Below are 12459 nucleotides of genomic sequence, written 5' to 3' on the forward strand. Positions count from 1 at the left end.
CTGCATGACAAATCTCCAGAGACTTACATGCCCTGCATGACAAATCTCCAGAGGCTTACATGCCCTGCATGACAAATCTCCAGAGGCTTACATGCCCTGCATGACAAATCTCCAGAGGCTTACATGCCCTGCATGACAAATCTAACACAAAAAGGGGCATCACATGCACTTGCAGGACTCACTGCATTGCATATTGTTAACGATCACTACTATATGGAAACTGTCCAAACAGTAACACCTATTTATTTATTATTATTATGGCTTTTATTCAACAACAACAACAATGATCAGCTATATTTAGTGAAGATAAAAATATATCATAACATCATCTTTACCTTATGAGGTGTAATTATTTGCCACTGTCATCCATTCAGATTTCACTTGGTTAAAATCTATATGTTGATGAGCCTGTTTTGACAGCCTCCATTTTAAGTAGCATCTCTTTGTTCATCAGTCAGTTGTCACACTTCTCAAACTGGCAGAAGATTGTCTTCACTGCACTAATTTGTACACTGTGGATATAAATTGCCACTGCACTAATTTGTACACTGTGGATATAAATTGCCACTGCACTAATTTGTACACTGTGGATATAAATTGCCACTGCACTAATTTGTACACTGTGGATATAAATTGATTCATTCATGGGTTTGGCATATTGTCAAGCATTATAACACAAAATATGAATATTCATTTATGGTGCATCAATGTCCAGTTTTAGACACCCAATTCAAATAATAATAATTATACATTGCTCTCATCTTAAGTCATATTATTTTAGGGGATTGTCCATCAGTCTGCGCATCCATCAGCGATGCATCAAAATTTTCTTGTTAGGCCCATAACTTTGTAAAGGTTAGAGAAATTTTCATGAAACTTGCTCATGTACATTTCATGACTAGAAAATGTATTGCCTACTACAGCCATACCACTGACTCAGGATCAAGGTCACAAGTGAAAATGTACTTCAGTGCCTTGTATCCTTGTTTGGATTATGACTTTTAAACCAATGAAGATATTTTGATAAAGCTTTTGTCAAATATATATCATGTATAGATTTTGTGTTGCATACCACCCAAGCTTGAAGTTCAAGGTCGCCAAGAAAAATATAATTTAGTGACTTATTTCCTTGTCATAAGCATAACTTTTGAAGTACTAAAACTATTGTGATGAAGTTTCAGACAGTTACATATCATGTATAAATGTTGTCTTGTATATCATAGCCATGCCTCCAGCCTCATGGTGACAGTCATGGCAAGAGAAAACTGAACTCACACTTGTAGCCTTCTCTTACAACTCTGTGGTCTTAAACTAATTAACAGAGAAGAGTGAAAGCCAAAAAGTTTAGTAAAATTCAACAAATAATTTAATTCCTAGAATACAAAATGAAAATTAAAAAAGAACATACTGTATTGTGAATTAAATCCCAAATAGTCCTAAATGTTTTATCAAGTCCATAAGTATAGAGTATTCCAAATGAATTCCAGTCTTGAATGTGCTAATGTAGCATTAATCTGGTATAGTGTTGATCTGCTATCAGTTTTGATGTATTACAATGATATAATCCAAAATGTATATATATATATAATGTCATTGACAATTATGACCCATCCATGGTTAGTGTTTGTCATGCAGTGATTATACTAATATGAACTTCAAAGCTTTACCAATATGTCAAGCATATCTGAGAACAGTGTAAATTCTGCATGCAATTAAAACTTTCTGTAGAGTCTATAATTGACAATTTGATAAAGACATTTGTTCCTCATATCTCTTGCAAACACGTGGTATTTATACATGAATATGCATCAGTTAAGTGTTTTATTTTCTCTGAAGACATCATGTATGAATTTTTCTTACAAAAATTATGTACATGTCTATTGACAAAATATAACAGGTATATATTTAAAAAATCTGAGAACATGCACATTTATATGTTTGTGACATAGTAAACTGATCTAATATATAATAAGAATGGATAGATTGGAACAAACTTAAGTGTCTTAAATCAGTGTGCAACTGGTAACAGTGAAAATAAAGATCAGATATATAAAATAAATTCCCCTCAAGATTTTATGAAAGTTTCCTATTAAACAGAAATGTCTTTAAATTGATTTTATTATATTTTGCATTTTGACAGGGGTGAATTGGTTCTCTTGCATGGAGATGAGCAGGAGACCATTGCTGGAGATTCCCAGTTTGAAAACACTGTAGATCATTGCACTGGTCAGATATTTGAGATGTTGACAGGGAAATTACTCTGCTTTCATTTTGTATATCCCAATGTCAGAAACTCTGAAAGACATGGTTATTTCCCCTTGTCAGGACCTTTTGAGATGAAAGTGCTCATGATGAAAAAAGACAGGTATATTTTCAAGAACAACAACAGCAACATTGAAACTGTATTACAATAATGTTAATTGATACCAACCCGTAACTTCTATAATATTTGTTTTAATGCAAGATCCTTATGAAACAAACTTTGATTTGTAAAGTAAAATCAGCATCTGTTGATGATTAGAATCACACAATAAAACCTGATTTTAGCATTACTATGAGCAATCACTTGTCATTTATGATAAAAAATGATTATGAAAGGATTGATTTTATTGTATAAAAGCACACTTATGAGGAAGCACATACTAAACTTTACCAAAAACCAAAATTTTGTAGTAAAATACATGAATGACAAGATCACAGAAACTAGGCACTATTGACCTTTATTAAATCATTAGTAAATACTGTCACTGAGGAAGAGTGAAGATTATTCAAAACTCTGAGTATACAAAACAAATGTATGTAATGAAATGAAAAAGTTGAGTCTTGGTACTAGTCTTCATAAAACCTACATATTTTAATCAGATTTCTCTAGATTAAGTTACTGTGTAATAGACACTAAACCAGACTAAAGTATGCATCACTGATGCCATTGTATTGCTGATGTCATGTAAATCCCTATTAAGATTAGCTATTCTTCTTCAAAGGAAGCAGTCTTGTGCATACATAATTAGTTCAGAGGTTCATATTGGTTCTTTATCAGTTGTGAAACATTCCAAAAGCTAATTATGTCATGATGACAGTTTTTCTCAGCAGGCTTTTATTGTAGTATGTTGACTACATTGTTTGCCAGATACTATGAAATTAATACATGGTTCCTGGGCTAAATGAGATCTTTGCCTCTTAGTAAGTTAAGAGTGTTTTTAGATGATTTAATTATATTCATTCCAGATTCGTTTTGTTTGTTGCTTTACTGATGTTACAGTTGTTAAAATATACACACCAAGCCAAAAGTGGTACACACAGTGATCTAGTCGTCTGTTCACTGTAGTTCATTTGTTACATTTTCTGTTTGTTGAGTTAGGCTAATCCATTTTCAATTTTTGAATTAAACCTTTAGCTTTTGTCTTTAAATAAATTCTTTTTCTGAATTAATTCTGTACATGTATTATTCTTAGGTAAATTGTAAGCAACAATGCAAACCCCTGTGATTTTCCCAAGTCCTGATCAGAACCACTCTAGCCCTTACTGCAACTGATCACATATATATTGACATCTTCATAAATATAAATGTGAATATTTCATGACATACATATATTTTTATTTCTATTCACAATTATTTTGAGATTAATTCATCTATTGTTTTGATAGGAACTATAAATCAAAAGTAAAATGCTTGTACAGTAATTATTAACCTCTTGAATTTTGACCTTGAAAATTGGCCTGCTTTTTGAGAGACCACTTGTCTGATTCTATTGGTCCTGGTAGACACTGCTATGAACTACCAAGAGCATTTGTGTCCCATTGTAGCACTCAGTGACTCTTAGTGCTCTTAGAGGCATTTATCAGGACCTATTGTATTGCTGAAGATTATTGTGATGATGATGATGATAATGATGATGAAACTATTTACACTAACATTGCCTGAAATGATGATGACAATACAGATAAACATTTGTAGAAACTGCTATGCAAGACCACCCATCTTTAGAGACCACCTGTCTTGAGACCATCCATCTTAAGAGACCAGATTGATTATATAGTGTTGTGACCTGTAATGTGTATACCACCTGTTTTAAGAGACCAAGAATTTTTGCTGGAAGGGGTTGTTTTTCAAAACAGATTTTAATGTACCATAGTTTACAATTTAAGTATTTACTCTTCAGCTTTTGGAATATCTTCATATTGCTTAGACAATTACAGAAAATGAAAAGAAATTTGATAGCCAGTAAACATAGATTAAGATTTCCAGTTTAATGTAACAGTGCTGACATGTTAACTTCTGTTTGCTTGTGAATAATGCCTTTCTCACTCACTGTAAGATACATCAGTAAATAATACTGTCATTTTATAAGGTTGGTGTTGTCTTCGATTTCTTGTGTTTTCTAGCATTCTTGTGAATTATAACTGGATCCTGGTTTACACCCCTGCCCAGGAAAAATCAGAATGGACTGATAAACTTGCTATCAATTTTGTGGCACCAGGTATTCAGTATTTTTTCAGTACATTTATCCATCGTACCACCTATCTTTCTTCATACACATATTCTGAGCATTCACAGCTATTTTGTATTCTCTTTCTTAAACATTATCCACAATTCACATAGCTTAAATATATTCATTTAACCAGCTCACAGGATTTAAGTAATTTCTATTTTGTGATAGCTTCTGATAGTATATATCCTTAATTAATGCCCCTGCCTTTTTTAAAACAGAAAATTTAAAAGCTGCAGTGTACGGCTTATGCTTTTCAGTTAGCCTTCTGCTTCATATCTGCTGCAGTCTCAGTTGATCACACAGTTACAACATATATATCAATGTATAAATTAACTATAGGACTCATGGTACTAATTCAGTTCCCTAGTAAACCTATGCAAACACCATGATATTATAAATTCAATAACTTTAAATTTCTGAGTGCTCATGATCAAACTTATATTAATAGCTGCCAATCTTCATGAATTTGGCGTGAATTTCATGACTTTTTCAGCAATTCACAGATTCATGCCGCAAGCCAAAAATTCACCAATTCTCCAATTCTCAATTATTTTAAATCTTCAATAACCGAATTCCCGTTAAGTGCTAGTTGTGATATTCGTAGTTGCTGAAACGGTCTGGTACTGCTGGTCGTGATATTAGTAGATCTACAGCCGATTGGTACAGTTTGCCTGGTAGCAAGCATTTTAGCCTATTTTAATCTATATGTATAAGAGTAGTTTTACAAATGCTTTTGAGAGAAACTGGCGCCTAACTGATTTGAGTTACCATTCAGCATCACATGTAAGATCTTGAAAATGTCTTCACCACCAAGGAAAAAGAAATGTATTGCTCAAAAAGTGAAGTTTAATTTGGAATATATCAAAAATTGGCTGTGCATTCTGCCATTAAATATTGATATTCATCATGCTTTTTGCACTCAGTGTGCCATCGCAGAGACGATGTGAGGAAGCACATCGGTTGCAAAAAACACGTAGAAGTTGGGAAAATTAAGAATTCGCAGATTTCAGCTCTGGAATATTTTAAGCTATCAGCGGAAGACCTGCAAGCTACCAATGCTGAAGCATTATTTGTGAGTCTTCTTGTCGAACACAATCTACCTTTATCAGCTGGAGACCATGTTAAACATTTGTTCCGATAAATGTTCCCGGACTTGAAAATCGCTTCCAAATTTTCCTGTGGAAGAACCAAAAGTGCTGCAGCTCCTGTGCATTCCTCACAGCAACAGTGACAGTGAAAGACTATTTTCTCTAGCTGCAGAAAATTTGTCAGCAATTTTAGTCACCAAGATCAACCAGCAGGCAAGAAGTCTGAACTGTTTAGAAAACAAATTTACGATCAAGCAGTTGAGGAAGTTCAAGTCTGACACAGTATCATGTCTTGATAAATAAATATTTCTACATACATGTATATGTAGTGTTTTAGTTTCATATTGCAATCTTGATATAGTGTAGTATTGATGGTCAGAGTGGATGGAGTTATTGTCATGGTATTTTTCACTAATTCATGTTCAAATTCATGATTTTTATCCTTATTTTCACTAATTGTGAGCCTGGAAGGTTGGCAGCTATGTATATTTATCAGTTAGATGAAACGTGGATGTAAGCTTCTGTGTAAAGAAAAGGATATGAGCCATGGCATTTTCTGGACCTACATGTGTTTGAAACATGTGCTATGAATACCACAGCAAAGAGTCTGGTGCTAATTTTAGTAATGAGTGTTCCAAATTTCAGACTGTTAAGGGACTGAAATTTCATCAATAAAACAATGTCTTTTTTTTTTCACTTACAACTAGGATAAGCTCTCAAAAGATTCTTTTAACTAAAATATAACTTACATTATCAACCAATCCTGGCCAGCCAAACCCGTATATACTCCATTTTATGTTCACCCATTTCCAGATTGGTTTCCCATTTTTTCATACAATTTATAGTACTGTGTGTCTAAAAGTCACAGGCAGACTAGTTGAGTGGCAAGTTCAAAGGCAAAACAGTCCTACTTCAACCAGCTGCAGAGTAGGAAAATGTGTTGATCCGACTGATTATTTTAACTGTGCTGATATTTACAATGACTGAAGTTGGTGGCAGCAAGCCCCCCATGTGATCATTATAAGGGTACATCAAAAGACCAACTTAAGTTTTATTTTTATGCTCTAATAAATACCCCTCTTTAGAAAATGTCATGCACCTGACAACATTAATTAGGTAATAAATGATATATTTGTTGTCACTAAATGTTTTCAAAAGTTTTCTAGCATGTCTGTATATCTGTATGTCCTTCCGTTTGTTAGTAAAGTAGTTTATCTGCTATACTACTCAAGACACAGACTTGAAACTGGGATCTTATTGGGGTAGGCTTTGAATGTACAGAATGGTTTAAAATTTGATTTGATATTGGTGGGTGGGGACAATTTTTAAAAATTCAAAAATTTTAAGTATTGATGGTGAAGATTGGAAAAGTCTTTTGAAAACATTGGAGATCCCCACATTATAACCACATAGAGGTCTGAAGGACATGTGACTAAATCAGATATACAGATTTTAGGTCTTGTCCCTGGGTTATAACTTGGAACTGTTAACTGCTAATTTAGAATGATGAAATAGATTGCGATATAACATGGCCCACAAGTTTCAATAAGTCATATCTTAGTCAAGTTTGACTTTTAACATTTTCTATAGACAAGGTGCTAAATTAAATTATAGTACATAATGTACAATGCTGAGAAACTTCCATTTGGCTTGAGTTTGGTATTTAATGTTACCCCCTGAAATGTGCATTGATTTCTTTAGATGATTGTCCTTTTTTAACAACCCTTTGATGCATGGTGTACATGATAACATGGTGTTGTATAAATCAAATTCATGTTAATGCATGGTGTACATGATGACATGGTGTTGTATAAATCAAGTTCATGTTAATGCATGGTGTACATGATGACATGGTGTTGTATAAATCAAATTCATGTTAATGCATGGTGTACATGATAACATGGTGTTGTATAAATCAAATTCATGCTAATGCATGGTGTACATGATAACATGGTGTTGTATAAATCAAATTCATGTTAATGCATGGTGTACATGATGACATGGTGTTGTATAAATCAAATTCATGTTAATGCATGGTGTACATGATAACATGGTGTTGCATAAATCAAATTCATGTTAATGCATGGTGTACATGATAACATGGTGTTGTATAAATCAAATTCATGTTAATGCATGGTGTACATGAAAACATGGTGTTGTATAAATCAAGTTCATGTTAATGCATGGTGTACGTGATGACATGGTGTTGTATAAATCAAGTTCATGTTAATGCATGGTGTACATGATGACATGGTGTTGTATAAATCAAATTCATGTTAATGCATGGTGTACATGATAACATGGTGTTGCATAAATCAAATTCATGTTAATGCATGGTGTACATGATAACATGGTGTTGTATAAATCAAATTCATGTTAATGCATGGTGTACATGAAAACATGGTGTTGTATAAATCAAGTTCATGTTAATGCATGGTGTACGTGATGACATGGTGTTGTATAAATCAAGTTCATGTTAATGCATGGTGTACATGATGACATGGTGTTGTATAAATCAAATTCATGTTAATGCATGGTGTACATGATAACATGGTGTTGCATAAATCAAATTCATGTTAATGCATGGTGTACATGATAACATGGTGTTGTATAAATCAAATTCATGTTAATGCATGGTGTACATGAAAACATGGTGTTGTATAAATCAAGTTCATGTTAATGCATGGTGTACGTGATGACATGGTGTTGTATAAATCAAGTTCATGTTAATGCATGGTGTACATGATGACATGATGTTGTATAAATCAAATTCATGTTAATGCATGGTGTACATGATTACATAGTGTTGCATAACTCAAGTTTATGTTCATGCATGGTGTAAGTGACTGCATAATGTTATATTAATCAAGTTCATGTTGACACAATGTAAATAATTACATAGTGCTGCATAACACAAGTTCAAGGAACCATGTCCATAAAGTTGGATTGAAATCTAACTAAAATAAAGCAACTTTAGCCAAATTACTCAAGCAATATTGATTAGGTTTCTTCAAACTTTGAAGTTATTTTACTGTCAGAGTAAGTAATAAATTTGATATGTTTTATTTTCATGCAAATGAGAGTGGTCAGGGCCTTGAGTTAATAGTGGAAGTATTTGTTGGTAATGGTGTTTACCTATTTCAGGATCAGTGTTGCAAAGGAATGTTGTCAGTGTGATTCATCTTAGTAGGAAAACACGAGATATTTCTGTGGCAACCATCAGTCCAGAGTTATCACTTTCTGCTTATGCTGATTTCCGGAGAAAATATCACAGAAGTCAATTGATATTCAGTCTACTATCAGCAAATTGTACTGTGCAGTCTAACCTTCTTTATGGTATTACTCTACAGGTATGTTGTTACACATTTTTGTGTACGTTGAGAATGATGATGGTGATGATCATGATAATGTTTATAATAACAATAAATATGTCAGCAAAGACAACAGTGATGACATGATAATCATTATTAAACTGATAAAAATTGGAAGAAAAATATTTCTAATTTTCATACATGATGTGTGTCATACAGTTTGCCCATGTGAGAAAGGCATATGGGATATGCCAATTCCATAGGAGTGCACTCAACACATAATTGCCCATGTGAGAAAGGCATGTGGGATATGCCCATTCCATAGGAGTGCACTCAACACATAATTGCCCATGTGAGAAAGGCATGTGGGATATACCCATTCCATAGGAGTGAACTCAACACATAATTGCCCATGTGAGAAAGGCACATGGGATATGCCCATTCCATAGGAGTGCACTCAACACATAATTGCCCATGTGAGAAAGGCATATGGGATATGCCCATTCCATAGGAGTGCACTCAACACATAATTGCCCATGTGAGAAAAGCATGTGGGATATGCCTATTCCATAGGAGTGCACTCAACACATAATTGACATCAGGATGCTTATGACTTAAGGAAAGGCTTTTGAAGTTCCATGTGTTGTTTTGTTTTAGCTCAAAGGAGATAAGAGTTATTTTATTACCCAGTGACACCTGCACACGTAAACACATATAAATATATATATATATATTTATATATAGCTTCATTGCATCTCAACCAGACAACAATTTGGAGTGGTTTTCATTCATAACACCTATCCATTTAAATAAAGAATACAAATCATGTGGCAAATAATAGTCGTTTCAAGTGCACTGGATCCAACAAGGGATCACATGTGTCAGGGATTGATTATTATAAATGCAATAAACTGATAGTGAACAATGCAAAACTAGTATCTAACTTAAGCCTGAACACTTAAATGAGTCTTTTTCAAAGGCAAATTCAAAACAGACAAGAGAAACAAAAATAACCCAGAAAAACCATTGAGGTTACAAAACTTTTCAATACTATTTCCAAAGGAATAAAAGCTTGAATATTGTTATGTTTCAACTTGTTTACTTCAGCTTAATACAGTTGCTGAAAAATATTTGATACTGACCTAGAAATCAATGAGCCAAATTGCCATGTTATTTTATGTAAATTTATATGAGTGCAAATTATATCCCAGATATTTCATTATTGTAGTAGTAATTATAGGTTATTAGGTGACTAAAAAGCAAATTTAGAGAATTGTTAAAGCAAAATATGTCAGCTGCAAAAGATGATTGTATTTGTGTATGGCTGTCTTTTTCTAGTCTTCTTGGTTTTAACCACTTGGTTTCAATGAACTTCTAAGGTGTTGTATCCAGTAAGATTCATTTTCTTTCCTGGTTTTGGAGCTCCAGTTGGGGTTGTGAGCAATCGTGATAAGCGTTATGTCACTGGAAGAGTGACCATGGGAGGAGAAGTGTTCTGCGACTGGACATCTGTATAGCTTCTTTGTCATCCAATCAGATCTATGAAGGCTGATCCTTTTGTGTAGGTTTTCAGTTTCTCCTACATACTGAAGGCTACAGGTCTTACATATGAATTACATTCTCTGTTTTGTACATTTTGTTCGAACCATGTATGTTCAGTTTTTCACTAGTTGCTGTGCTAAAATATGAACTTGTCTCTATCATATGTTGACAGGTGGTTTTGCACATTTATCACCACAGGGGCCACATCCTTACAACAAGAGATGTTCAGTGTTACTTGCATTTCACATTTTATTGGCTTGGGTTAAATTTTTGTGTTTGGTACATGATTGAATAAGCTTTTTTAAAACCCTGTATGAATGTGTTTTTTTTTAAGCCATGTATGCATACTGTTATACCTGCAGTAATGAAATTTGGTGAGATTATTCATCTTGATGAGTAGTAAACCATCATAATAAAAGTAGGTCACTATGACCTATATTTATTGATTCGCAGACTTTTTGTTCAGTTTTGTGTTGTGCTTTAAGCATATTTCTTAAGCACTGTTCATGCTTTAATCATGCTTCTCTGTTAGTGCCACAACCTTACAACAAATCAGTATCACTGTGGCCAACATTTCACATTTTACTGGCTTAGACAATGGTGCATGGATGTCTAGCTTATGACCAAATAGCAGCCTGTATACATATTGTTATACCTACAGTCATTAAACTGGGAGAGATGATGCATCTTGATGATACTATGCCATCATCACGATGTATGTTATGGTGAACCATATTTTGCCCATGACTGAATTTTGTTTTTTAATTTTTATATTTTCAGTACTGTACATGCTAGGATGAGCAAACCAAATGATTTTATGCATCTGTATGAATACCACACATGTAGAGCAAAAGAAGGTCACTGTGACCTATATTTCATATTTTACTGGTTTAGGTTAATATTTTGCATTTAGACCACATGGATTTTGTGGATTCTGTATTCATGTTGTTATAACTGGAATCTTTAAACTAATTGGAAACATGAAACTTGATGTTGGGGATGGAACTTGTTGAGTATTACACCCTTATCACAAAAGTAGGTCACTGATTCACATTTCATGTTTTACTGACTTGGGTTCAATTTTTTGTTTTAACTGTTTATGATTAAATGAAAAATGAGACAACTGATTGCATCTCTTTTCATACTACACCTGTATAAAAAGAGGTTACTGTGCCCCTACATTAAAAATGTTGTAGGTTGAGGTGAGGGATGTGTTTTGCCTGTTATGTACATATCCTATCTGGAATCATGAAACTTGGAGAGGGGATGCATCTTTACAATTACTACTATTTCAATAGTAAGCCACTATGGCCTATATTTTGTGCTTCACTAAGTTAAACATGGTTTAATTTTGTACATTATGTTAATTTTTCAGGCACTGTTCATGCTAGAGATATGAAATTGATGGTAATGTGCATCTCTATTAGTACCACACCTTTACAAGAATAAAAGCTCTTTAGCTTTTACTTGCTTTAGTTAATTTCATGCCTTTTTCCTCATGGCCATATGAGATTTTAGCATGCTGTATGTATAATATCCTTCCTTGAAGCATGAAACTTTTGGTGACAGGATTCAACTTAATCGGAAAAACATGCTTATTTGAGAAAGAAGTCTGTGTGGCCAATATTTAATGCTTAAGTGACTATGTTGAACTATTTGTGTGTGTAAAGTTCAATTATCGAGTGCTGTTTATGTTTGAATCATGATAATTGTTAGTACAACACCCTTACAATGAAAGAAGGTCATAGTGCCCTTTATTTTTTGCTTTACTTATAAGTTTACATTTAGCTTATGACCATAGATTCTACAATTGTCATAGTCTACTCAAAAGGCCCATTTGACCAATGCAGTTGAAAGCAGAAATAAATAATTTTTATTCATTTTTAAACTTTTAATATTATATACACTGAATATTATCAACTGTGAATGTACATGTGAGTTAAATCATGGACCCCATGCTGCATGCTTTTTATGTGAAACTTAAGTTGTAGTGGCTAACTGAAGGAGTGGATGAAGGTGATTGTA

The 12459-nt window shown here is 33.6% G+C and overlaps 1 protein-coding gene across 1 annotated transcript in view; it reads left to right on the plus strand.

Annotated features, from left to right (window-relative positions):
- Positions 1-12459, plus strand: part of LOC149806893 (uncharacterized) — a 248378-nt gene that overhangs the window by 122045 nt on the left and 113874 nt on the right. Inside the window, exons 20-22 of the mRNA XM_089959232.1 lie at positions 2141-2365; positions 4387-4481; positions 8726-8931. Of these exons, the coding sequence (XP_089815358.1) occupies positions 2141-2365; positions 4387-4481; positions 8726-8931 (526 nt within the window). The remainder of the gene's footprint in view (positions 1-2140; positions 2366-4386; positions 4482-8725; positions 8932-12459) is intronic.

The sequence above is a fragment of the Sinohyriopsis cumingii genome, chromosome 1 (assembly GCF_028554795.1).
Source record: "Sinohyriopsis cumingii isolate HCF-2022 chromosome 1, ASM2855479v2, whole genome shotgun sequence".
NCBI classification, from domain to species: domain Eukaryota; kingdom Metazoa; phylum Mollusca; class Bivalvia; order Unionida; family Unionidae; genus Sinohyriopsis; species Sinohyriopsis cumingii.